General features: G+C 52.3%; 1 protein-coding gene across 1 annotated transcript in view; it reads left to right on the plus strand.

Moving 5' to 3' along the window:
* SHISA4 (shisa family member 4) overlaps positions 1 to 27,976 on the plus strand; it is a 48,071-nt gene extending 20,095 nt beyond the window's left edge. Inside the window, exons 4-7 of the mRNA XM_039536009.1 lie at positions 10,611 to 10,782; positions 14,710 to 14,843; positions 22,311 to 22,490; positions 24,762 to 27,976. Coding sequence (XP_039391943.1) covers positions 10,611 to 10,782; positions 14,710 to 14,843; positions 22,311 to 22,490; positions 24,762 to 24,808 — 533 coding nt within the window. The 3' untranslated portion in view covers positions 24,809 to 27,976. The remainder of the gene's footprint in view (positions 1 to 10,610; positions 10,783 to 14,709; positions 14,844 to 22,310; positions 22,491 to 24,761) is intronic.
* Positions 27,977 to 27,984: the final 8 nt, after the last annotated feature.

Here is a 27,984-nt window from a genome sequence, read left to right on the forward strand (position 1 = left end):
TTTGAAGGGGTCAACAAACATGTGGACAAGGGGGATCCAGTGGACATAGTATACTTAGATTTCCAGAAAGCCTTTGACGAGGTCCTTCACCAAAGGCTCTTACGTAAATTAAGCTGTCATGGGATAAAAGGGAAGGTCCTTTCTTGGATTGAGAACTGGTTAGAAGACAGGGAACAAAGGGTAGGAATAAATGGTAAATTCTCAGAATGGGGAGGGGTAACTAGTGGTGTTCCCCAAGGGTCAGTCCTGGGACCAATCCTATTCAATTTATTCATAAATGATCTGGAGAAAGGGGTAAACAGTGAGGTGGCAAAGTTTGCAGATGATACTAAACTGCTCAAGATAGTTAAGACCAAAGCAGACTGTGAAGAACTTCAAAAAGATCTCACAAAACTAAGTGATTGGGCAACAAAATGGCAAATGAAATTTAATGTGGATAAATGTAAAGTAATGCACATTGGAAAGAATAACCCCAATTATACATACAATATGATGGGGGCTAATTTAGCTACAACGAGTCAGGAAAAAGATCTTGGAGTCATCGTGGACAGTTCTCTGAAGATGTCCACGCAAACAGGATGTTAGGAATCATTAAAAAGAGGATAGAGAATAAGACTGAGAATATATTATTGCCCTTATATAAATCCATGGTACGCCCACATCTCGAATACTGTGTACAGATGTGGTCTTCTCACCTCCAAAAAGATATACTGGCACTAGAAAAGGTTCAGAAAAGGGCAACTAAAATGATTAGGGGTTTGGATAGGATCCCATATGAGGAAAGATTAAAGAGGCTAGGACTCTTCAGCTTGGAAAAGAGGAGACTAAAGGAGGATATGATAGAGGTATATAAAATCATGAGTGGTGTGAAGAAAGTGGATAAGGAAAAGTTACTTATTCCCATAATACAAGAACTAGGGGTCACCAAATGAAATTAATAGTCAGCAGGTTTAAAACAAATAAAAGGAAGTTCTTCATGCAGCGCACAGTCAACCTGTGGAACTCCTTACCTGAGGAGGTTGTGAAGGCTAGGACTATAACAGCATTTAAAAGAGAACTGGATAAATTCATGGTGGTTAAGTCCATAAATGGCTATTAGCCAGGATGGGTAAGAAATGGTGTCCCTAGCCTCTGTTTGTCAGAGGATGGAGATGGATGGCAGGAGAGAGATCACTTGATCATTGCCTGTTAGGTTCACTCCCTCTGGGGCACCTGCATTGGCCACTGTCAGTAGACAGATACTAGGCTAGATGGACCTTTGGTCTGACCCAGTACGGCCATTCTTATAAGGACACCAAAGCCTGAGCAATAACTATTATTACACAGTATACATTTAAATGAATACATGCTGCCCTGCCAGCAGGCTCAGCCCTGGTCTGGGTGGCTTCTTCTGTTCAGTCTTTATGAGCCATGAGTTCTTGGCCTTGAGTGAGTATGTCAATAAGGGCTTGTTGTCATGAGGAAAAAGTGTGTTTTGAAAAAGGTGATCACTGGCATGTTTCAAAATCCGAGCGTAGGCTTTGCCCCTTGTAGTTTCAAATGACAGTTTGCCCTGTCTGCAGTAGGATTGAAAATGTGTTAGCTATCACATTCTCCAACAAACATATTTGTCAAGTGTGGACAAGACCTTAGTGCAGAGTAAAATGGGGAGATTCTGGCGTAGGAGCTGGAACTGATAATCTCATATAGGGGCTACCATTAGATGGGAATAATCTCTACTGAGTTGGGCTGGATTCATGATGGTGATTTCTCAGCCAAGGCTCTGTAGTTCAATCCCCTTCCTGTCCCCATCAGTGCTAGTGTGACACCTTCAGGAATGATGATTGGGGGGAAAAGGGTGACTTGCCATATGTAGGTGTACAAGGCCTTAGTTAGTACAAAGGATTGTGAAGGGCACAGAAATGTTGCCACCAGTCAGTGGGAGACCTAGGGCTAGGATTCATGGTCTTTCCAGCTTGCAACTTTGTGTACTTTTCTGTATACAACAGGGCACCTCTGAGCACTTGTATCAAAACAGTGATGTTTTAAAAGTAGGCTTGGCAAAATTTGATTTTAAATAATTTTGTTAGATAATATCTGGCTTAAGCATGTTTTTATCTGTATAGATTTAAATTTTCATGGTTGTAGGAAGTTCTAAGTCAGATAATTAATGACAGCAGATGTTTAATGATGAGATGTTGATATTCAAAAAAGTTAAAGTTTTATAACTATTAAAACACATTGTCAACATTATACGTCAAAATATACAAAGTAAATATTCTTAAACCAACAAATTATACCTGTTTTTACTATTCATTCATTAGTCCATATTTAACAATCTTAATTTACAGTCTAAATCACTGGATTTTGACTGAAATCTCAGGTGGCATTTTCATACTTTGCCTTTCTGTACTTTTATTATTGTGGAAATATTTGTTCATAGGTGTGTGTGTGTGTGAGTGTGAGAGAGAGAGAGAGAGAGAAATTGACATTTACCAATAAACATCTAAGTGTATTTAGAAGTTATATGGGTAGGTGTGATGGCTCTTCCAAATGCACAAGGACCATGCCACGTGATTTGGCATCTCTGGTGGGGAAGCCCACCTACCCTCAGAGGCTGGGAGCCTTACCAAGGTGCTGCCTGTTGGTGCTGCTTGGTACTCCAACTTCCACATCTGCCTCTAGTGCAGGGGTAGGCAACCTATGGCACGTGTGCCAAAGGCAGCACATGAGCTGATTTTCAGTGGCACTCACACTGCCTGGGTCCTGGCCACCAGTCCGGGGGGGTTCTGCATTTTAATTTAATTTTAAATGAAGCTTCTTAAACATTTTAAAAACCTTATTTACTTTACATACAATAGTTTAGTTATATATTATAGACTTATAGAAAGAGACCTTCTAACATTAAAATGTATTACTGGCACGTGTAATCCTTAATTTAGAGTGAATAAAAGAAGACTCGGCACACCACTTCTGAAAGGTTGCTGACCCCTTCTCTAGTGCCACATTGTCTAATAAACTGTAGGAACAAGAACCTTACCTGCATCCCAGAGCCTCCTGACTGATGGTGAGAGGGGCCGGCAGAGATTGACAGCTGGGGGAATCCAGCACAGTTAAATGGAATTTTTTTTTTTCAGCAGTCTCTGGTGTACAGGCTGTAATAGTAACTGCTGTATTCGCAGGAGAAACCTGACGCAGAATCAGGAAGTATGAGTTTCTTATCACTCAGACCTCTTTTACTTATTATTAAGAGCCCTTAAAACAACCTGCACAAGGTAAAGCTAGGCCCTGGGCTCTTGTTTGCATCTTTACACATCTGAAGAAAGCCTGGAAGGATTCTTCACCAAAGAGTTTATGTCCATTTCACTGGTTTTTTATATTTGAAATTCTGGTCTGGTACCCAGGCAGTCTCTTGTGTGACAAGAGAGCCAGTCAGATTGTTACATCACCGCACTGAGAAAGTGAAATCTCTATGACAGTGAGGTGGTCAGCCTGTTTAAAAAACTCCTATTTAGTGTCAGTGTCCAAGAAACACATGACTAAAAAATAGCCGTTAAGATTCAGCCTCTCTGGCCTTTGAGAAATTCATAGGCCCTGATTCTGACACCTCCCATAAATCTTCAGCATAACCAGAGAAGTTCAGACTTGATATTGATGATTTGTAACCTAAAAATAATAAAAATCCAAGCAGAAAAAAGTGAAAATGTAAATGCCTTCTAGGTTATTTTTCTGTTGCAGAACGAAGCAAAACGACAAAACAGAATGAGCACAATCAGTCTTATCTTTCCATTGTAGGTCATCAGTAGAGACAGGAAAGTCAGACTCCTTTAGCCTTCTGGGTAGCCCCTACTACTTTTCAGATATTGCTGTTTTAGATGCTCTGGTTCAGTAACTTGCTGCACTGAGTTGCGTACCAAAACAAGGCCAATTAGTCAATGCTGGCTCATTTGCAGCCCTCCAGGCTTTGCAATTATTTGTTTGCTTGCTAGAGTGCAGTTATTCTTGTCATTATGGCTGATCAGATATTTCAATTCCAACATCCTGTATGCAATGGTTTATAGTCTCCCACGCAAGTGCTTCTGAGGCTGTATTGTCTCGGGCTAGCTCTCCTCTCCGCGATGTGCTGTATGAGCCACATGTGAGGGTAGTTGTTTGGAAAGTTCTGGAAAAAAAAACAACAAATTCCACTGCTTATCGTGTTAAAATGTACGTGCTTTTTCCTGGCTGAATATGTATTAGATATATTGTGCTTATGTAACCCACACACCTCCTGGGTGTGGTGCTCTGTCCCATCTAGTGGCACAGAGACCACTTAGAGAGAGATCAGTAAGTTTGCTCTACAGCCTTAGCTAACAGCCATATGGCTTTTAGCTGATGCAGTAGAGGCTCATGCACTAAGCTCCAGTGGTCCCAGGTACGGTCACGCCCGCTGATGACCGGGGTCTGTCGGTGTTACATTTAGTCTGTAAAGCTGGGTGTAGGCTCCTTAGCTAAGAACTTCCCAGCCTTTATGGTAACCCCTACCTGCACAGGAATATGGTTTTCTGCAGGGGGATGATGTCATGCTGAAATGCAGTGGGCATCTGTGTGTACAGCAACATGGTCCTTGTGAGGATTCTGTTGTATTCACCACACTGTTCTGCAGTCTCCTATTGCAGTGCCCTAGAAAGCTAGCAGGCCCTCCAGTGACTATTCAGAATGGGCTTCACTGTACATTGTATTAGGCAGTATGTGACACTGCTTGGTGTTGTATCTCCCTGTGTTGCTCCTTCAAATTCCAAGGTCTAGCTGCCTCAGAAACACCTATGGGTTTGTCTCTGTTGCAGCATGAGAATGGATCAATCAATCTCAACCCAAGGCAGTGCAGCCACACTCAGTGCACAAATGTTAGTGGTGTTCTGCTATGCCTCATGCCTATGTTGGTTTGCAGTTATTTATCTCAGTTGATGAGCCTGTCCAGCTCCTGTGGTCGCTGAGCTGGCTGTCATAGAAGTTAAGACCACAAGGAACGGCTATGATCATATAGTCTGACTTCTTGCCAGCCAGTGCAGATTAAGATTCTTTGTGCTCTGGGCACAAAGAACATTTGGGCCCAACCCCCCACACTTCGTGCCATGGGGCCCTGCCCCCACTCCTCCTGTTCCCCCATGGCTCTGCCTCCTGGCCTGGACAAAAGCTGGTTGGTGGTAAGAGCTGCCCAGGGAATCTGAGCCACTGTGGTGAGCCGTGGACCCTCCACCTGCCCTGGGGGGCGCACCCTGGGGGGTGCACCCTGGGGGACAGGGATGCTGGCGTCCCAGCACTTCACCCAGGGCAGGTAGAGGGTCTGGGGCTCCCCACAGCTGCCCGGGCTACCTGGGTAGCTCTTACTACAGCCTAGAGTGACCATACATCCCGTTTTGCCTGGGACAGTCTCCTTTTTAACCCTGCCACAGATAGCCTGACTTTTTTGGAAAAAGTGGGCATTTGTGCTGTGTGCTCTTACCAACTGATCATCAGTTGGCAAGAGCAAACGGGACAAATGCCCAGTTTTGTGAAAAAGGGCTGGGGAGCGAGTGGTGGGTACAGGGGAATGAGCAGTGGGGTACAGGGGAGTGTTTGGGCCAGGTCTGTGCAGAGCAGAGGCTCAGGAGAGGGGCTCGAGCCTGGTCCACATGAGGGGGAGGGGAGGCGCATGGGGGCAGGACTGGCCGTAAGGGTAGGCCACCCCGGCAACTTCCCAAGGGTGCCATAATCAAGCAGGTGCACTGCTGGTGTAGAGTCAGAAACTGTTCCCAGCTGGCAGAAGAGTGCTGCATCTGGGGGCACCCAGATTTCTCTGGGCTTCCTCCCCCCATATTCCTCTGCTGGGGAGTGAGCAGTGACACACACATACTGCTCATCCCCAAAGTTTTCTTGCGCCCCTCTAGGGGGCTGAGGGGGAGAGTGAAGAGCAACACCAATTCCATTCATTCAGGTCACTTTCCTCCACCTGGGCTATGCTGGGAGGTGAACATCAGGGGCCGCTCCTTTCTTCTCTCCTCTTATGCAGCCCAGGTCGAGTAAGTGACCTGGATGAAGGGAGCCCTGATGTTGCTCCTCACTCCCCCCCCCCTCACATCCCCCTAGGAGTCCATGAGGAGGAGTGGCATTTGAGGGGGGAGCAAGCAGCAATGCCAGCTGCTCCATGCGTTCAGGTCAGTTTCCTCACATGGGTGCAGGAGGGTGGTGCAGGGGTTGGGGTACAGGGATTAGGGGCAAAGAGGGAACCAGTGCAGGGGTTGGGGCACAGAAGGGGGTTGGGTGCAGGGGGGATGGGGAGTCTGGGGAGTCCACAGGGGCTAGGAGTGCTGTTTTCTTGAAGGCCAGCCCTGGGCGGGGGAGAACGGCTCAGAACCAAGGGGACGGGGGTGAGTGGCTTGGGACTGGGTGGGGAGGGGGAAAGGGGCTTGGGCCACATCTGCCGGGGGGCCGAGGGGGAAATCGGGGAGAGAGGCTCGGACCAGATCCATGCGTGGGTGGGAAGGGAGTCTGGGGAACGGCTTTGGGTGAGTGGCTCATCCAGCTCCATGCGTGGGAAATATACTTACCCTACTACAGCTGGGCTCTGGCTTCTGGCCTAACCAGGCGGGAAGAGGAGAAGCAAGGCAGCGGGATCCCAGGAGGCTGGAGGGAGAGAAGGAGCAGGGCGGGGGTGGGGGGGAGGAGGAGGAGGATCAGGGCAGAGGGGAGGGATGGAGTTCCAGCAATCCTGCTGCGGCTGCCCAATTGGCCGGGGCCTTTGGGCATGGGTCCCATTGGCCTGTGCGGTAATCTGCCTCTGCTGTTGGCTCTTTAGGAGATTTTCTTCCAAGCCCCATCACTGCTCCCTTCCCAGACCCTTGCTCTCAGCAAGGCTCATGAGCCGTGGCAGGGCATGGAGGCATCAGGGAGGGAAGTCATCCATGTGGCTTCCTGCAGCACAGCACTGTGCTGGGACGTAGCCTCATGCTATAGCCTTCCCAAAGCCCAGCACCTGCCCAGCATAGCTCCATTTCTGGCTCCACTTCCTGGCTCCATTTCCCAGGGAGTACTATTTCCAGCCTCTGCTCCCAGATGGCTTCAGAAAGCACTGATCAGCTGTGCCAGCTGCAGGACATAAATGGAGCAGGCTCAGCAACAGCGGAGGAGTTCCTGAAAGAGGAGCTGGTGCTGGCTCTGTGGGTGTCACTGGACACGCTGCAGCCTCAGCACAATGCAGGCTAAAGGGCACCTCCAGGAGCTCTGGGAAGGCCAAGGGCTGCAGAGTTGCCAGCCCCAAGTGTTCAGCCATCAGCAGGCAGGCCCCCAAATCATCAGATTTCAGAACATCTGAGATGCTGGCGTTCTTTACCTTTGGTTCCTGAGCATTTAGGGCTGCCATCCTCAGGCCCCTGCAACTAGGGGGCTAAGAAACATACTTGGGAGATTGTAAGGCTTTAGAGTTGGGATAAAATACCCTAGATTGATAGTGTTGCAGGGGCTTTTTAACAGGATCTGCACTGAGTATCTTGCTGCCTTTGGCCAGAAAAGGGCTCATACAGTAACTCATTCAAGGGCTTGAAGTGCAGTCACAGCCCGACCCTGCTCCACACCTGCTGTGTGACACCAGAGCCATAACCCCCAGCCCCTGTAGTGTCATAGAAATGTAGACTGCCTCTACTCTACCTTGGTCCCGAGGCCCACCGGGGATATCAGTTGGCGACTCCTCCATGGGGCCGTGAGCACGGGCATGTACTTGGCGCGGTTTACCCCTGTCCCAGACACCTGCCCCTTCTGCGGCGTGAGGGAGACCCTGGCGCACGTTTACTTAGAGTGCGCCAGGTTGCAGCCCCTATACCGGCTCCTCACCAATATCCCTGTTACGTTTCGGGCTGCACTTTTCCCGTCACCTCCTTCTCCATGCACTCCCTATCCGTGGCCCCACGAAGTCATGGGACCTCCTGGTCAACCTCCTCCTCGCCCTGGCTAAAATGGCCATCCACGCGACCAGGGAGAGGCGGTTGGCCAATGGAGACTCCTGCGACTGTGGGGCTTGTTTCCGGTCCTTAGTCTGTTCACGTCTCTGGGCGGAGTTCCTCTGGGCGGCGTCCACTGGCTCCCTTGATGCCTTCGAGGAGCAGTGGGCGCTGTCCGGGGTTCTCTGCTCGGTGTCCCCATCAGGCTTTCTCTGCTCGGTGTCCCCGTCAGGCTCCCTTCTTATGACCCTTTGACTGCACTCCTGTCCCTGTTCTTTTATTAGTTGTCCCCCGAACTTAGTGGGTCTCTGAGGTCCTGTAGATCCTCCCCTTAGGCTGGTGGGGGGAACCTTTAGCCCGGTTCCCGGAAACCCAATAGGTACACCGTGTCATCAGTGATTTCAGCTCTAGTAATCCCTATTCAGAAACAAAGACTCTTACATGAGTGCATAGGTAGCACGTAATGGAGGCCAGGGACTAAGCCTCCCCAAATCTCGTGCCAATGAGCGGAGGCAGTGGCGGATTTGGAGCCCTCTGAAAAATCTCCCAGCATGGTCCCAGAGCTGGAGGAGCTCTCGCTCCCTGCTATGGCTCACAGAGCTTATCTGGTCTCAGGGGGGGGACAGGGCCATGAGTGGTGGGGCCTGAGAGGAGCAAGTGGGGGCAGGTCCTTGGCCGGAAGAGGCAGGCAGGGGGCTGGCCTCTTCAAGGGGAAGCTTCACTCCCCGCCCATGCATAAGCGAGATCAGCTTTATCATTAACATTGTGGAAAGGAAAATCAAACAGCTTCAAGGACTCCCCATCACCAGAGAAGAACACCTGTTAGCATCTGTCTGAGTTCTACTTTGATTTGGCAGCACTACCCCCTACTTAGGGAGTGAAGCTACACTTAGGGTGATCCTCTCAATTAGGGCATGGTCAGTGAAGTTCTGCTGCCCTTTAGTCATACAATAAGGATAATGGCATTCAAGACTAAAGTGAATTTTAACCCAAAACACCAACACTTGATCACTTTGGCAAAGCAGATCTGCTGATCACCTAGGGCAGGGGTAGGCAACCTATGGCACGCGTGCCGAAGGTGGCACGCAAGCTGATTTTCAGTGGCACTCACACTGCCTGGGTCCTGGCTACTGGTCCGAGGGGGGGCTCTGCATTTTAATTTAATTTTAAATGAAGCTTCTTAAACATTTTAAAAACCTTATTTACTTTACATACAACAGTAGTTTAGTTATATATTATAGACTTATAGAAAGAGACCTTCTAAGAACGTTAAAATGTATTACTGGCACGCAAAACCTTAAATTAGAGTGAATAAATGAAGACGCGGCACACCACTTCTGAAAGGTTGCTGACCCCTGACCTAGGGAAAGTTGGGGTGCAAATATGGTCTGAAGTCCTGAAGTCTTTTCCTTCAGTGCATCAGTAGATGTCGGGGAGAGCTCATTCAGATCCTGCTCACATAAACAAAACCAAGTCCTGTGCCAAGAAAATCCTGGAATCCTCATTCCTGTAAAGCCAGGGCCTCCCCCCTTTAGGAGGGAGAGCTGAGTGCCAATAGCCATGTCCCCAGCTCTCCTCAGTGAATACCTTGCACTAGGAGTTAGGGTTAGGTTTGAGGTTTTTAACCCCTTCACATATTTTTCCAGGGGACACCATTTCCTTATGCCAGTAGAGTAATGTTGTTATGGTAACATGGTGGCATCACACAGCCACCTCCTAGGGTATCTCCCAGAGAGGGGATGCTTGGGAGAGGGCTGACACAGCTTGTGTATGGGGAGGTGTGTGTAGGGGAGCATCCTGGCATCAAAACACATTGGTTTGAAATGAACCTCGCTGCCCCCACACTCCACCCCCTTGGTTCAGCTACCAAACTGCAAAATCAGTTGTTCACTGAGTTGGAGTGTCTCTCTCCATGGTGAGTGGGTTGTCAGCATTCCTGTCTAATGGATCTGTGCCCATGAGGGGCCCAATCCGCCCTGCTGATGAGCGCAGGCCTCTGCTTTTCTTTCCTGTCTGATGTCCTGATACTTTTTTACCTTGTGCTGTTCTCTGGTATGAGTATGGCGGGGAGGGGGAAGGACGGAGCTTGCCTGGAGTCCCTGTTCCAATCCATATTCTATATACAAGGTGCCTGCTGCCATGTGAGTCTCATTGGCCATGCTTGCCAGGTGCTTCACCTCAGGAACCCATCCAGGATGGATGCCCCAGCCTGATGCAAGGCAGTGAGAAAGGGACTGCTCCAGAGGCTCTAGTCTTCAGAGAGGGCAGTTCATCCCCTGCCAGGCCTCTGAGTTGTGCCCCAATAACCATGCCATTAGCTGTGAACATCCTGCTCCTGCCATCTTCGACGGGCAGTGACTCTATGCACAGGCCCAGCTTGAGGGACTTGTCCTTGGAAAGCAGGGTGAATGCTTCCCCAGTGGGTAACAGTCAGAAAAACCTGAGCAGAGGCCATGGCAGTCCGCTGCAGCAAGAGCCAGTATTATTCTGGACACCTCTTTGCATCCATCATTGAACTGGGAAAGGGCAGCAGGAACACTGGACCTGGTGTAGAGCTCCCCAGACCCTGCCTGCATTTCTAATTCCTGGCCTGGAGGGTTGGAGAGTTGGGGCCCCTCCCCGGCTGGGGGCTCTGAACGGTCCGGGGGGTCTGACAGCTGGCTTCTCTCTCCACAGGCTTGGCGGATGAAGACTGCCTGTGGTACCTGGACAAGAATGGCTCGTGGCACCCCGGCTTTGAATGCAACTTCTTCACCTTTTGCTGCGGCAATTGTTACCAGCGCTACTGCTGCATCGACCCCCTGAAGCTCATCACGGAGAGGCAGCAGAAGCACTGCCTTGCTTTCAGGTGAGAGGGGCACGGAGCCTGGCCAGAGCTCCTGCCTGGGGACACTGGGCCCACTGGGAATTACTGTGTCCTGGCACAGGGAGGGAGTGTTGATAGGGTTATGGACAGGCGATTGGAGGTTGAGACTCCTGCCCCCAATTTCAGGAGTTGAAGACACATGCCATCCCCGCCTAGAAACCACCCTGTTCAGGTATTGTAGCCTTTGACATCTCTCCTCTCACTGTGACCAACTCTCTGTCTAGCTGCTTGGCTGCTGGCCCCCAGCCCAGGATCTGGACATCTCCCTCCCACAGGTTAAAAATAGCAAACAGCAACAATGTCTCTTCCTCTCCATTCCTCCAAGTAGGAGCAGGTGGGTGGCCAGGTGTTGGTGCATGTGTGTATGAGGAGCTCTGAGAGAAGGAGGTGAGTGCTGCAGGTAGTTCTGGATGTGTCATTCTGGGAGGTAGCTGCACAGTCTGGGTCGGGCTCCCATGGTAGTTCTATCTCCTGCATTAATGAATCCCCACTGTTTGTTGATCGTGTTATGGCTGCAGGGGTGTAGCTGTCGTGAGAGGTGATGATTGCACTGGGGAAGTGACTCTCAAGTGGTGAGGGCTGGTGCTACGGGGCTTTGTCTCTTGTGACAAAGACCTTGCCTTGGGCTTTGTACTGGGTGGGGAGGCAGCACAGAGAGTGGAACCAGAGTACAGTGCTTACGGTGGTCTGTGCGCTGAACAGGTGGGTTGCTGCATTTTGGAGCTTTTCCAGGTCCTGCGTTTTCATTCTCAGGTGCAGCAAGTTGTGATAATCAGGCCTGGGCATCACCTTGGCCAGCTCTGCCATGGGGATGTGGGGAGTGGGGTGCAGGTGAGTGCATTTGCTGCTGTGATTCTTTGGGCACCCAGTGGCTTTGAGGAGCCCAGAAGGACCCCCAGACCACTGACAGATGTAACAACCTGCAGGCAGATGCCCTCAATAGCAGGGGTCAGAGGAGGTGAGTTGTTCAAAGTGCTTCCCACCAGCATCAGCTCTGCATGGGCTGGCGTCTGCTCCTCAGACAGGTGCTGAACTCAGAGGTGCCGGAAGAGCTGGGGCTGGCTGTCTCTAATGTGGATGGGTGGCGCTGGCCATGTCTGGGACTGCTGCCCTTCAGAGCATCCTGTTTCCCCAGCTCTCTCTGTGGCTCCATATAGATGCTGAGTAAAGTGGGGGAAGATTGAGCCCCAGGGCACTGCAAAAGTGAGGGCCCTGGGGATGAAAGAACTGTTGCTCATCATGACCCTGTGAGTGGATAGAAAAAGGAGGACATAACAGTTCACCCCAGGGCTTTATGGAGGCAGAACCATGCTTGCTGATCGGGTAGCCAGTGCTACCAAAGGTGGCTGTTCCTCTCTCCGACTCTGGTGGATGGCCTCTTCCTGGCAGAGTGCAGGGTGGTCTCTGTCTCTGCCCTGGTGCCTGACAAAGGGAAGCAGAGCACACCAATGATCTGGCCATGCCCCTTAGAGCTGTGAGGGGTGGTGCGGAGCCATTACACAGGCCTTGTCTTCTGCAGGGCTTCCCCCCATGCCAGGGGAATTCCCCTTGCCTGGTTCGCTGTGATGCTAAAGCTGGGATAAATGGGCCACAGTGCAGTGCTGAATCAGAGACTCTTTGTGGAGTGCCGTTGCCTTGAGTTCCTCCATGTGCAAGACAGAGATGAGTATCCAGCGGCGAGTTTGTAACATGAGCTGCTATTGCAGCGGGTCTCTAATGGGTGTGATTACTGAACGCTTGTGGCTAGTGGCCAAGGCACGACTGGAGCATCACCTGCCCATCCCCGATACTGAGGCTCTACCCAGATTAAGACAGAGTAAAGGGGAAAGATGGCTGTAGGCATGGGGTGAGGGCACAAGCACACAGGATAAGGTGATGGGGGTGAGAAGGTTGGTGTGATCAGTAGCGTTGAGTTGACCAATTGGAGGGTGAGGCTGGAGGAGAGGCCACAGGGCTTCTGTCTGGCTCAGTGCCAGGCTCCTTGGGTTTGATTGTGGGAAGAAGTGGCTGAGATTGGTGCTTGTTCTGATCTCTCCCAGCAGCCAGCCCTGTTGCCAAGTCCTCCTCCCCTCCCCCTGCTCTTGTGAGCTTGGCATTTCTGTTGTCCCATGCTGTGTGCTGTGGTGACAGGGTAGGATCTGGCAGTGGGAGGGAGCTCTTGGGCCAGTCCAGTGCAGGGCTTTGAAGATAAGGAGTGAGCCTTGCATTTGGCCCCAGTGTTTAGCCAGGAGCCTGTGCAGAGCGGAGCGCAGGTGTATTGTGCTGTGCACACCTGTGCTGTCAAGTAGCTTGGCTGCTGTGTCTTCATCACTCCTGCTGGGTGCATTGCCCTGTGGCCTGGTGGCCAGGAGTGCGGGGATAGCCACAGCCTTGGGGCTCAGGCTGGGGATCAGGTTGCTCACCAGCCACGGCTGGAAGAGGGCATGGTTTGCAGCCCTCACTGGTTGGCCACCCAGCCATGGTGACAAGCCCAGAAGGTCCCTAAGGCAAGCAAGTGTGTGTGAGTCGCCACAGTGGACAAGCTAGAGGGGGAAGTGAGAGCAGTGGGAGGAGGCTGCCCATTTGGGGGTTGGGTTGGGAGACTCGGGAGGATTTGTGTGAGGGGAGAGTGCCACATGATAAAGGCAGAGCGAAAGGGGAGGGATGACTGAGGATTCAGGTTGGAGATGGAGGGTGGGAAGGAGCTGAAGGAGGGGCTGAGGGAGGAGGGGAGGAGATGGAGGGAGAGAGAGGGGACTTGGCACCTGATAGCACCCAGGACTGAAGATCCCCTGCAGTCTGCTTGGTGTTTGTGTATGTGCAGCCAGTGCAGGTGTGTGTGTAGCTGTATACAGGGGTCGGGGGGGGGGGAGTAGCAATGTATGCCATATGGAGGGAAGGGTGGGGCTGTGTTTGGGGAGGCATCTTGGTTAGTGGCTGTAATGTGGGGGGAGGGGCAGTAACATGTGGCCATTTAGGAGAAAGGAGCATTGGGGCACGGGCTCTGCATGGGGAGCCACCGGCAGTGCGTGGCCATGTATGTGGAGGGGGCAGCAGTGCCTGGCTGTGTATGAGAGGGAATGTTCTGTGCATGGTCATTTATGTTGGGGGGTGGGGAGCTATGTATGTGTGGGGGACGGCAGTGCGTGGCCGTGTATATGGGGGATGTGGTGGTGCATGGCCATATATGTTGGGGGGATGGCGGTGCATGCCGTAGACATGGGGAGGCATGGCTGTGGTGTGTGGCCATGTACATGGCGGGGGGGAGAGGGGGGAAAATGGTCATGCATGGCTGTGTATGTGGGGGGAGGCAGCGGTGCGTGGAGGGGGTGGCGGTACATGGCATGCAGTGTGCTCCAGTGCACGGCCCATTCCCATGTGGGTTCCTAACTCCAGTGGCAGTGGGTCTCTCATCCCTGCAGTGGAGCCCTGAGTGGAATGAAGCCCACTGTGCTGAGGTGCAGGGCAGAGACATTAGAGGAGCTCTGCAAATCGTGCCTTTCTCTTCTCTGTTGTAATCTTTTGGGAGGATTTTGACTGCTGCTATGATCCAGATCTCCAGTGACTCATGGCACAGGCAGGCTCTACTTGATCAAAGCACTGCCCAGAGCATCAGGTGGGGCATTCCCAGGGTTGGGGAAGGGGTCCCAAGTCCCTGCCATGCACAAACCCCAAGACCACCCATTAATCCTTTCATCTCCACAGCCTTGGGGAGGGAGGGCAGAGTCCCAGGACTCATCCCTTGCAGGGAGCTGGATCCATGCAATGTGCAGGGATCAGGCGCTGCCTGTGAACTGCACATCTCTCTTTGTGCAGCATGTAACCAGCATGAGTCTGTGAAGGATCCACTTGGTCCAGGGAAGGGCAGCATTGGGCACTCGGGACAGTACTTGAGACTGCCCTGTAACCATGTCTGCTTGTGTCCCATAGCCCAAAAACCATCGCTGGCATTGCCTCAGCCGTCGTCCTCTTCGTGGCCATCGTTGCCACCATCATCTGCTGCTTCATGTGCTCCTGCTGCTACCTGTACCAGAGACGGCAGCACATGCGGACACCCTTCCAAGGTAGGGGCTGGCAGCACAACTACCCTCTGTGCTGCCACGGCCTGAGAAGAGCAGGGTGGGGCCCAAGAGGGGGGTAGAGGGGGCACCAGAGGGGGCTCAGGCACAGGAAGTACTTGGTAAATGTTAGTTGGTTTAGTTCTCTTTGACTTTAGGCTGGGGAGAGAGGGGAGGGATGCAATTAGGGTGACTGTAGTGTGTGTGTCCAGGAGGAAGGGAGAGAAGGAAAATATTGACTAGCTGCTCCTTAACTGAGCACTGTCCATCCTGTGCACTGAATGCGGAATGGGGGAAAATACAACATGATCATGTATCATCATGCATATGCAAAATGGGGGGCTGAATTAAGGTTGCACAGGCAACCTTATTTCTGGCATTTCCTAACTTCTGTGGTTTTGACTTTGCAACCTTACCATAGTTTTTTGTGTGTAATGTTCTAGGTTTTTAAAACAGCAAACTGAAAAATCAGAAATTACATAATGTGCCTCATATTGACACCCACATGGATCATCATCGGGTTTGGAACCTTTTGATCCACTGCACAGATCTCTATCACTTGAGCTAAGGAAGTAATTGATCACAGTAGGTTGTCATCAGCACTACAGAGACATTTTGCTAATGGGTTTCACAGATATTTGCTGACACTAGAGGAATGGTGAAACCCAGGATTTGTGGGTTCCATTCCAGGCTCTGCAGGGGGGTATTCTCTAGTGGTCACAGACACTCTACCTGTGTCCCTCCTCCCCCCGCCCCAAATACACACACATATTTCACCCCTTCTGCCCTGTCTCTTCCAACCTGTCCCTAACCCGTCCTGTCCACATCTCCAGCTCCTGGTCCCTGTTAAGCTGTCTGCAGTGGCTCAGGAGCATGAATACCAACCTCAGGGCAGACTGTCAAGAAACAGGGCACACGTCCCAAATTGGCTGTGAGTTCTATATTTGTATTTCACCAACCAATCAAGTGTGAACTCCTCAGACACTACACCAGCCTCGACATGGAACCACAGACAGTTCCCTTGGGTACTCCGATCCATCTCTGGGGGTTATAATAAATGAGCCTTACAGTCCCTTCTATCCCTATGATTCTATGATCTTGCCACCCAGAGAAGCTTGCCTTTGTGGTCGATGGTCCCTTACACCCCAAATCACCATAATATTCAGTTTACTCCAAGTCCCAAAGAACTTGCCTCAGGTCACTTGCACCTCAGATCTCACACCAAAGACAACACTTGTAGCCAATACTATAATACATGAACTAAAGAGTTAATAACTAAGAAAAAGAAATGAGAATTATTTACAAGGTTAAAGCAGGTAAACATACACACACAAATGAGTGGTTTCAGAGTAGCAGCCGTGTTAGTCTGTATCCGCAAAAAGAACAGGAGTACTTGTGGCACCTTAGAGACTAACAAATTTATTTGAGCATAAGCTTTCATGGGCTACAGCCCACTTCATCGAATGCATGCAGTGGAAAATACAGTAGGAATATATATATATATATATATATATATATATATATATATATACAGAGAACATGAAACAATTATATATATATATATATATATATATATATACAGAGAACATGAAACAATTAGGCTTGAATAAAGACTGGGAGTGGATGAGTCATTACACAAAGTAAAACTATTTCTCCATGTTTATTCCCCCCCTTCCCCCGCTACTGTTCCTCACAAGTTCTTGTCAACTGCTGCAAATGGACCATTTTGATTACCACTACAAAAAGTTTTTTTTCTCTCCTGCTGGTAATAGCTCACCTTAACTGATCACTCTCATTAGAGTATGTATGGTAACACCCATTGTTTCATGTTTTCTGTGTATATATATATATATCTTCCTACTGTATTTTCCACTGCATGCATCCAATGAAGTGGTCTGTAGCCCACGAAAGCTTATGCTCAAATAAATTTGTTAGTCTCTAAGGTGCCACAAGTACACAAATGAGTTACAGTCTTAAGTTCCAAAAGGTAACAGAGGCTGCTGTAATATGCAAGCCCTGTATGTCCTCTAGGGCTAACCCAGGCTAAGCAGCTGGGGATCCTTTGCTTGTGCTTAGAAATCTTGCTCTCACAAAGTCCAAGCAGCAAAGGGATCCAGTTCTTCCTGGAAGGGATTTTTATTCTCTTCCCGCAGAGCTCAAGCTGATGGGACGAGCCTCATGCACAGCTCCTCTTCATTGGTATGGGGGGAGCAATCAACAAAGTATTTTGTTCTCTGATGTTCCACAACAATTCGTCTGGTGTCTGAATTCCCAACTGTACATATAAAATGATGGGGTCTAAATTAGCTGTTACCACTCAAGAAAGAGATCTTGGAGTCATTGTTGATACTTCTCTGAAAACATCCACTCAATGTGCAGCGGCAGTCAAAAAAGTGAACAAAATGTTGGGAATCATTAAGAAAGGGATAGATAATAAGACAGAAAATATCATATTGCCTCTGTATAAATCCATGGTACACCCACATCTTGAATACTGTATGCAGATGTGGTCACCCCATCTCAGAAAATATATATTGGAATTGGAAAAGGTTCAGAAAAGGATAATAAAAATGATTCGGGGTATGGAACAGCTTCCATATGGGGAGAGATTTATAAGAATGTGACTTTTCAGCTTGGAAAAGAGACAAATAAGGGGGGATATGATAGAGGTCTATAAAATCATGACTCGTGTGGAGAAAGTAAATGAGGAAGTGTTATTTACTCCTTCTCATAACACAAGCACTAGGGGTCACCAAATGAAATTAATAGGCAGCAGGTTTAAAACAAATAAAAGGAGGGATAGCTCAGTGGTTTGAGCATTGGCCTGCTAAATCCAGGGTTGTGAGTTCAATCCCTGAGGGGGCCACTTAGGGATCTGGGGCAAAAAATTGGTCCTGCTAGTGAAGGCAGGGGGCTGGATTCAATGACCTTTCAAGGTCCCTTCTGGTTCTAGGAGATTGGTATATCTCCAATTATTATAAGTATTTCTTCACACAATGTGCAGTCAACCTGTGGAACTCCTTGCCAGAGGATATTGTGAAGGCCAAGACTATACCAGGGTTCAAAAAAGAACTAGATACATTCATGGAGGATAAAAGCAGCAGAGTCCTGTGGCACCTTATAGACTAACAGACATGTTAGAGCATGAGCTTTCGTGGGTGAATAACCACTTTGTCGGATGCATGTCATTCATGGAGGATAGGTCCCTCAATGGCTATTAGCCAGGATGGGCAGGGATATGGTGTCCCTAGCCTCTGTTTGCCAGACGCAGGGAATGGATCACTTGATGATTACCTGTTCTGTTCATTCCCTCTGGGCACCTGGCATTGGCCAGTCGGAAGACAGGATACTGGGCTAGATGGACCTTTGGTCTGACCCAGTGTGGTCATTCTTATGTTCCTATGTGCTTTTGATGGGCAGGAGATAACACCTCCTGTGGTAAACTAGTATTTCACACTTGGTAATGCTTCTGGTGCTTTTACAGGTTCAGCGCAGACACTTAAATACTACCTTGTAACATGGATAAGAATACGATTTAGTCACGGGGGGACTTTCTGGGACCTCCAGGACTTCTTCTGGTTCAGGGCTGGAGCTGAGGCCCATGGAACAGCTGGTCAGTGGCCAGCCCCAGGGCCGCTGGAACAGGGGGGTGGGGCGCAAGGTGGGGTGTTTGGTGGCACGGTGCCAGAGCAGCAGACTGGCAGTCAACCCTGGGGCTGCCAGAGCAACGACCACCATAGCCTACCCTGGGGCCACCAGAACAATGATTGGGGGGGCTGGCCAATAGCTGACTGATGGCCAGCCCCAGGACTGCTGGAACAGCAGCTGCTGGAACAGCTGACAGGCAGCCAGCCCCACAGACATGGAGCAGCCGCCGGCTGGACTGCTGGAGCAGTGATCAGGCTGGAGCAGCAGCCTCTGGAACCACTGGCCAGTGTCTAGCTGCGGGGCCGCCCGAGCATAACAGCCGGGGGTGCTGCAAGGATAGCTAACCAGCAGTCAACCGTAAGGCTGCCAAACAGCTGACCAGCAGAGCAGCAGCTAGGGTTGGGTCAGCCCTCCTGGGGATGGAGCAGCAGCAGTCAGCCTCTGCTGCAGGAGCAGCAGCATGGCTGGAGCAGAAGCATGCCCCAACCGTGCTCTGTTTGTCTCCCCCACCCCCACCCCAGGGTATTTTTAGTAAAAGTCAGGGACAGGTTGCAGGCTTCCGTGAATTGTTGTTTATTGCCTGTACCTCTGACTTCTACTAAAAATACCTGTGACAGAATATTAACCTTAAACATGGGACACAGGTATTATAAGTGAGATTAATGCCGGCAGCAATTTACAAGCATTCCATAAAGTCTAAACACCAAATGCATTTTCATAAACCTAATTCTTACTTTACAAATGCTAATAGACAGGGGAGCCAGACTGGTTTCTAGCTATGCATTTGTCAGTGCTAGGGGCCTGGCATGAGCTGGTACCAGGCTCGCCTGCATCACAATCCCGGTCCCATTCTCCACTCATCTATATAATAAGATTCCAGGATTGTCACTCTGACATCTAGAGTGTCTGTTGAGTTCATGTGAAGCAGTGGAAAGAGCTCCAGGCCTGGTTGAGGCCGTTTCTTTGTTGAGAATATCACCAGATTTGCAGTCTGTTACCATCCAGTTTTGAAGTTCTCAGCCATATGCCACATATGATTTTGCGAATTACATCTCAGCAGAGACCAAGGGATGAATGGGCCCATGGGTGGCAGGTGAACCCCAGGCTCGGGGAGGCTAGCTCCTGGTCCAGTCCAGCCCACCCCACCCCTTCTGCCCAAGGCTCTGCTTCTCCTGCTAGAGGCCAGAGCCCCCCTACCCCCTGCGTGGTTGCCAGCTACCTCCCACAGTCCCAGGCCACCCACAGCCCCAGGGTGCTGGGTGGTTGGATGAGCAGCACATTCCCCCCGCCCCCCAGCGTACCAGGTGGGTGACAGGGTCCTCCTCCCCCAGCCCCAGAGCACTGGGCAGGAGGGCGGGCAGTGTGCCCCACTTCCCCGCAGCACCAGGGTGCCCCCCCTCCAGTCCCGGAACACAGGCTGGCCCCCATTAGCCCCAGCACCAGTCTAGGGGCCCCAGCCACGGGTGGTAGAGCCTCCCGCAGCACAGCACCGGGAAGCGGGAAGGGACCTGGGGGCAGAGCATGGGCAGGGCCACGCAAGGCTGTTTGGGGAGACTCAGCCTTCCCTGCCCTTCAGTACCTACTCCTGAGGGGATTCGGTGCCAAAAAATAAAAATTCTGCACACAATATTTTAAAATTCTTCTAATTTTATTTGTCAAATAAATGTAGAGGCTCCAGCATGGTGTTGGGGAGCACAGGCCACTGGCTGCACAGAGGTGGGAGATCACTGTGAAGCTCCCCCTCTCCTGGGACATGAACTCAGCAGTGAGGCTGCACCCAACCCTGACACAGTGCAAGGACCGGGCCTGCCCCAGAAACACCCCAGGGCCCTGCCCCTCCGTGTGGGCAGGCAGGCTCAGCAAGGCATAATCCAAGTGTGGAGGGGCTTAGTGTGGGGGGATCTAGGTGTGGGGTGAAAGAATTCTGTGTTGGGCAATCTGGGTGCAGGCAGCTCAGTGGGGGATCCAGCTGCAGAGGGGATCTGGATGCACAGGGGCATGTTTGGGGGTGGTGGTTCTGGATGCAATGGTAATGAGACTTTGCATGGGGGTGAAGGTGGTTGGAGCTCAGCAGGGCAGGTATGGATATGGGGGGGATAGAGCTCGGCAGGGGGGTCTGGGTGTGGGGTGCTCAGTGAGGAGTCCAGATGTGGGGGAAGAGGGTCTCATTGGGGTGGAGATCCAGGTGCAGCTGGTTGGGGCTTGGTGGGGTGGGGATCTGGGTAAGGGTGGCTCATTGGGGTGGTTCAGGTGCAGGGGGAGTGGGGCTCATCGGGGGGGTTCTGAGTGTGCGGGGTGAAGCTTGGCAGGAGATTCTGGGCATGAGGGGGGCTGGATGCACAGGGGCAGATGTGGGTGCAGCTCCCTGTACAGGGATCCCTCCCTGTGCAGCTCAGGAGCGATGAGTGCAGGAAGCAGGCGGGGCGGGGGGGGGGAGGAGTTTATAGTTTCCTGCAGCCAAGGGAGATATCTGGGGGTGGGTTTATGCAGGGAAACAGGAAGTCCCATCCTCCCCATCCCAGCTGGGACTAGCAGCTGAACCCAGCACAGGGTAGGAGCCACCAGCCGGGTCTTCCCCAGTCCTGCCTCCTGGCCTACTGTGACTTACTTCTCTGCTGGCTGCCCTGGGCACCCGAAACATACTCCTGGGGAAGGTTGCATGACCACTTTTGTGGCTTCCCTCTGCTTCCCCATCAGAAAGTCATTTTTCTGTGGGGAAGCAAAGAAATCTGCAGGGGACATAAATTCTGTGCATGCGCAGTAGCACAGAATTCCCCCATGAATGGGCCCCAGAGACTGAGTGACCCTCTCCTACCCCCACGACTCGATGGAGGGACATTTGCAGGGGGTGGGGGCGCATACTGTGCTCCTTCTGTATTTGTTCTGTGACTCTGTCTCTGAGGCTGCCAGCCCAGCCCTACTCCCTGCACTGTGGTCACTGTAAAATGTTGGGCTGGAAGGAGGAACTATCTCTACTCTTTGCAGATAGTGAGTTTTAGGGGGTGTACATGGTCCCTGTAGCATCTGAAGCAGGTTCCTGGGGCTCTCAGCAGAGAGGTTCACTCAGGATGTGGGTGTCCAGCCCAGCAGAGCTTGGGATGTCACAGGGAGAGGGCCCCACTGCTCAGGGTAGAGCACCATGGGAGGTTTGAAAGCCCCATGGGAGGTTTGGAGCAGTCACCTCCTCCATTGGACCCCTGGCCTTTGCAGCTCCCTTAAACATTTTGCTGGCCGATCCGGTGGTGAAGCTTGAGTCTGTGATGCTTGCAAGGGAGGGTCCAGTCCAGGCAGGAAGCTAGGGCTCTTGGGCCTGGGGATGGTGGCAATTTCCCACCCTGGGCATTCTAGCCCCAGTGTACTATGCCGTTTTAGTGCGCTATGGAGCTGCAGGCGTGGAAGCATAGAATCATAGACTATCGGGGTTGGAAGGGACCTCAGGAGGTCATCTAGTCCAACCCCCTGCTCAAAGCAGGACCAATCCCCAGACAGATTTTTGCCCCAAAATGGAATGGTCTGCAGGAGCTTGAGTGTCTCAGGGAGCTGTTTGATGCAGATTCTCTTGCAATGGGGGTATCTGGGGTGGCCTGGTGGGATGTCTCTGTGGTGGAGTCTTGGGGTGGGGGTCTGCTGGAAGTTTGTCAGAGGGCCTGGAGCATTTCGGAGGCTCTGAGGTACTTTGGGGGCTGGCTTGGAGAAAGCCTGCTGAAGGCATCTCAAAAGGGGATGGGGAGGGGGTATTTGCTGCAGAGTGCCCCTGCTCTGCGGCAGGAGAATGGCGGTGCACACTCTGGGGCTTGAAACGCAAACCTTGTCTTTGTCACACAGGCCAGGAGATCCCATTGTCCAGCTACCCAGCTCAGCCGTCATTCACCTACCCTGTGGATCCCAAAGCAGGACCTGCACCCCCCCAGCCAGGCTTTGCCCCCATGGCCATGTATCCGCCCACTGCCCCAGCTGCACAGTATCCGATGTACCCAGCAGGGCCCCCGCTGTACAACCCAACAGGTAAGAGCAGCAGGAACCACAATACTGCTTGAAGCTCTCTTCTTTACAGAATTGTGTCCCTCCAAAACTAGGAGCCCTGGGGTCTCCTCCAACACCAATCGCTTAGGGGACAGTCTGTATCCTCTGCCCTGAGATCCAGTACTCACAGCCATATTCTCAGAAGGGCTCAGCACCCAGCAGGTTCCATAGGGAGTGGGGGTTCATTGTTCTCTGGGTCGGGAGGGGAGGGGTTGTTTGTATTCATTGAGATGGAAGAAAGGGTCCCAAAGTGTCATAGGCATTAACATGACCCTGTCACCATCCAACTTTAACCAGTGTTTACCAAGGTCCAGGGTTTGGTACATAGAGACCTCAGCCTGCTCAGTCCCACACCAAACCCACCATTACACATTAACACTTCAGTAAAGAGACAGAACAGAAGGAAAACCAGTGAAAGGCTTGTGTTGTAACAGCCTCTCTCATTTCCTGTCCCTTTAGCTGGAGAGTCTTGAAAGGAAAAAGCCCTTGTCTGACTCTGACAGTCTTTTAGATGGTATCAGAGTGGGTAATAACCATCTGTTTGGGTTAAAGAGAAGTTACTGGGCTGGAGCTGTCATTGCTTCTGCTGTTAAAGTCTGATCCCGCATCATAGCAGACGAACCAAGAAAAACACAGAGAAGTGGGAAAAGAACAGAACAGCTAGAAGAGGAAATGCAGCTTCTGTCTCTGGGGTTGCCTCTCACTTGCTACGACAGTGCTGGAAAACCCAGGCCCAGCGCACGCTCTGATCAGCCATTCTGGCATAGACATTCAGGCTTAGGCTGCAGCCTGAGCCCTGGGACCCTCCCACCTTGCAGGGTCCTAGAGCCTGGGTTCCAGCCTGAGCCCGAATGTCTGTACTGCAGTTACAAATCCCTCAGCCTGAGCCCCTTGAGCCTGAGCCAGTACTGGTGTCATCAGGGCCCCCCCACCCTCTGGCCTGGTCTGGTCAGGACATCTCTCAGGGTTAGGCAGAAGAAGATCTGGGGTCCGGGGTGGCAGCTGTGACAGTGAAGCTTGCTTCTTCCCCATCTCCTGTTTTTCAGTCCGCCAGTGTTTCAGAAGGCAGCTTCCCCCGAAAATCCCTCTTCGGTTTCGCCTCTGCATCTTTTCCCATCAGCATTTATTGTTATCAGTTCTTGGGACAGTTTATGAGCCTTCACTCATGTTTTACAGCTGAGCTTACAATTAGGGTAAATGTATAGGTGCAGTTATCACAACAGAGAGGATGGGAGTCTCCATTGTTTCCCATTTGGGGAGGGCAGGGGAGGGAGTCTGTGTGGTTCCCCATGTGCAGAGGGACAGTCTGCATTGTTCCCCACGTGGGAAGGGCAGGGGAGGGGCGGTCTGCATAGTTCCCAGTGTGGGGAGAAGTGGCCTGTGTCTTTCCCCATGTGGGGAGGGTGGGGGGGTGGTCTGCGTTATTCCCCGTGGTACTTGCGTGCTTTGGAAAGCCTTGCCCCATGTGCCCGTGCTCTCACCAGGGGCTCTCTGGCGTGCTGTCACTTGCACACTCTTCCCCACTCCTGCTCCCTGGGGCCTGAATTCAACCCTCAGCCTGTGAGCTCCACTTGCCCAGGACTGTGCTGGAGCCCCACTCTTCAGAGCTCATCTACTTACCCTTGTGTGGAGGCAGCAGCCCCAGGGGGCTTGTCTGTGGGTACCTGATGGCACCAGGTCCATCCCTAGCGAAGGCAAGGCCCTGGCATATGTTCCCTGGCTAGTTAACTGGTGGTGTGGGCACTCCCCAGCTGAGCACACTCTAGGCTGGTATAGATAGGCCCTTGGTGATAGCATGAAGCTTGCAAAATGTCCCTGTGGCTGCGGAGAGGGTGGGATTCTGGGTCTGGGGCAGGAGAATGGTCCCCTGACCCTGATCTCCTCAGAGAGCAGGTGGCAGGTCCTCCGCTCAGTGCCGGAGGGAGAGTGCACTGGGTTGTAGAACAGTGGCTTGTAGAACAGTGACAGCCTGTGTGTTCAATGGACATTCCCTGCAACAGACCCAGAATTGATGGCCCTTGCATATTGAGGGGAGCTAGGCTAGAGCCCAGGCCTTAAGCCCCATAATGCCAGAGCTTGCCCTCAGCTGGCCATAGCAGCAGGTCCCTGAGTGTATTGGCTGGGTGTGCTGCAGCCTCACCCACTCATGTTATCCCAAAACCCCCAGGGCTGGGGCATGTGGGAGCCTTCTGATCCTGGCACTCGCTGCACTTGGCTCTGCTGAATGACGCTCTCCATCTCTTTCCTCCACAGCACCCCCACCCTATCTCCCACCACAGCCCACCTACCCTGGAGCCTGAGGAGACCCCAGAGAGACTGCAGAGTCAGCGCCTTGTGCCCTGGACTGTGAGCTTATGAGCCCCTGCTGCGGGCTTCTCTGCTGCATTGTGACTCCTGTGAACCTCAGACACCCCGTGCCTGGTCCCAGACTAGCCATTGCCACCTTCTCCCTCAGCAAAGCGGTGCAGTACACCCTCTGCCCTCTCCTGCCTGCTTCACTGAGGGACCATGCCGATTAGGGTCCCCCTGTGGTCCCCTGGGTATGACAAGTGGGTCCCCCCAGGGCATGCCAAATGGGGTCCCCCTGAAGTCCCTTGGGCATGATAAGTGAGTCTCTCCAGGGCGTACTGAATGGGGTACCCCCACAGTCCCCTGGGCATGCCAAGTGGGGTACCCCAGGATGTGCCAAGTGGGGCACCCCTGCAGTCCCTGGGCCATTTCGGTCACAGCTCTGTCTGGCCTTAGTGAGGGAGGCTGAGTTCTGAGGGACCAAAATACACAACATGAGCACAAAGGAAGCTCTTGTGCAGCCAGACACTGGCTCCTTTGTGGGACGAGTTCCCTCTGCTGAAGCCGCCTCTGCAAAGGCTCCACCTGAGCTCAGCGCTCACAGGCACCGAGATCTCAATAGCCCAATTGTGAGGGGGAGCAGTGCCCTGTTGGCGTGACCCTGGTGTGACCTTGGGCCCTTGTCCTCCTGGCAGAGGCCAGCCCTTCCCAAGGGGCAGGTTAGCCTGAGAACGATTGCCATGGAACCAAGGTCTGGGGGGCTCCTAGGCAGCACCTCCTGTGGCATGGTGCAATTTCTCCAAACCTAGCACAAGGGCCCTGTCCATTTGCAGCTGCAGCAGGACAGGTGCGAGCCGCAGGCACTGGGGCAGGGCAGGGTGCCACTTGGCAGGCACCCACAGTCCTATTGCTCAGTGGGGCCTGGTACGGCTCGTTGCTCCCAGTGGGCGTCCTCCCAAAGGAGAAACATCACATTAGGAGCTGCCATTGCAGCCTGTATGGGGCCGGGCATAGCACACTAACAGCGGATGGCCCCGCACTGCACTTGGGTGTCCAGGATCACTTGCCAAGCCCAGTGGGGCTCCTCTCAGGGCCCCTGAATGGCAGGAGGCTCCTGCTTCCATCCGGCATCTGGCCAGCATCACGCAGCTCAGCCCCACAAAGCAAGTGTGACCATTGCTCTCGCAGGTGAGCCGCAGCCCCCATGCTATTGCATCCTCTGTTCAGTGGCCAAGAGGGCCCCCGCTTGCACCATGCTGCCCCCAGGGAGCAGTGGCAAAGTTAGGGGCTCACTGCGTCCAGGTGGCTCATGGGGATAGCGGCAGGCGAGCTTACACTCAAGCTTCACAGGAATCCCCCAGAGCTGGAGTGGGAATTTCCTTGGAGAAACACCATCTCACCACCCCTGATTAGTGCCACCCTTCCTGACCCTCAGACTAGAGATCCCACCCCCACCCCCATGCACACAGCAGGGCAGAGGGAAACTCTGCCTCCTCCCCTGCAGGCCGGGTTGGCTTCCCAGCCTGTCTCTTCCTCTCCTACTTTCCCTGCTCTACAAGTGGACAAACCTGTGACTGACCCTTCCCCAGGTGCATTGGGGTCCCTGGAAATGGGTAACAGAGATCAGTTCTCACCTTGTCTGTAGTGCCAGGGCTCTGACTGTGGGGTCCCTGCCCAGCTGGCCAGGGTCATTTGGGGTCATTGCTCCTCCTAGTTCACTTCAGTACAGTATTTGAGGCTGTTTACTGCCCTTTCCCTGGGGGAGACAGGAGGGCCTCTAAGACAGTTGGGCAGCCTGGGGCCATGGCCAGGTCACTGGGAAGCTAGGTGCGCAAGATTTGATCAGTGGTCCGGCCTGTCCTGCCCTAGACCCTGCTCTGTTAAGTCAGACCTGCTGGCCCCTCTGGCCTGTGCCCTGCCACCTCAGACTCAGCCTGTCTAGGCTGCTGGCTCACCTCTGCCAACAGCTGGTGTTTGGTGCTTCAAAGGAAAGTCACCTGGCCAATTGTGTGATACTGCCCTGGGGATTTCCCCTCCCTGACGCCTGCACTGAAGCCCAGATTTTGCTTTTCCCCAAGAGGCAGGAGTAAGGCTTGGAGGCAGGAGGTGAGCTGCCTCATCACCCTATGTGTGGTGGCCTCCTGCTCCAGCCATGCACCCGCCTCCTGCTGCCCGGAGCCGTGCAGCAGCCACTGCTGTGCTGTCATAGCTGGAATGACAAGTGTGTCCATCAGTGTGCACTAAAAACCTGATTAAACCTGTTCATAGGTAAACGCCTTCTGTGTTCTGGGACTTGAAGAGTGCAGGGTGAGGCCTGGCAGGGGCAGGGACCATATTCAGCCTGGCTTCGGGTACCATCAAACATCCCAGCCACTGAGCAAGGAGCAGGGACAGACTCTTGGCCTTCAAGGCCCTCTGACTGAGGGGAGGAGGCTGCACTATGGGGTGTGACAAGAGCTCAGCTGGAAGGGTGAGTTTCTTTTACATAGTCCATGACAACAAGCCCTCAGGGGGACATAGTCAATGTCTCTGCCCTCAGCTGCTCAGGAGGCAAATTCCAGCGTGAGCATCCTGAGCTCCTACACCTGCCTCCCTGTGCACAGGGCGTCACTCCAGCAGGGCTAGGCATGGCACATCAGGGAGTCACCTCTCTTGGGCTCCCCTGTGGTGTGAGTGTGTGTGAGGGTGCTGTCAGGCTCTGGCAGAGTCAGCCAAGCTCTGTCCTGCTGTCCCTGGGCCTTCGAGCTGGGCAGGAAAGCCTCTTTCCTCCTCCCATAGCAACGGGGCTGATTCAAACACTTCAGGTTAGTCATCTCAGGGAGCCCATTGTCTTCTTAACACAATCACCTTGGGGGGCACAGCAGGACCCCACTGATGGGAGACAGCATAGTGTGGTGGACAGGACACAATAGCACACGAGGGTTCTATTTCCAGCTCTGCCATTGCCTTGTTGTATGACTTTGAGCAAATCTCTATGCCTGTTTCCCCATCCCCATTTGTCTTGTCTGTTGAGACTGTAAGCTCTTTGGGGCAGGCCCTGCCACTCACTATAAGAACACAAGAAAGGCCATACTGGGTCAGGCCAAAGGTCCATCTAGCCCAGTATTCTGTCTTCTGACAGTAGCCAATGCCAGGTGCCCCAGAGGGAATGACCAGAACAGGTAATCATCAAGTGATCCACCCCCTG

Source organism: Mauremys reevesii, linkage group 4 (genome assembly GCF_016161935.1).
Source record: "Mauremys reevesii isolate NIE-2019 linkage group 4, ASM1616193v1, whole genome shotgun sequence".
NCBI lineage: Eukaryota > Metazoa > Chordata > Testudines > Geoemydidae > Mauremys > Mauremys reevesii.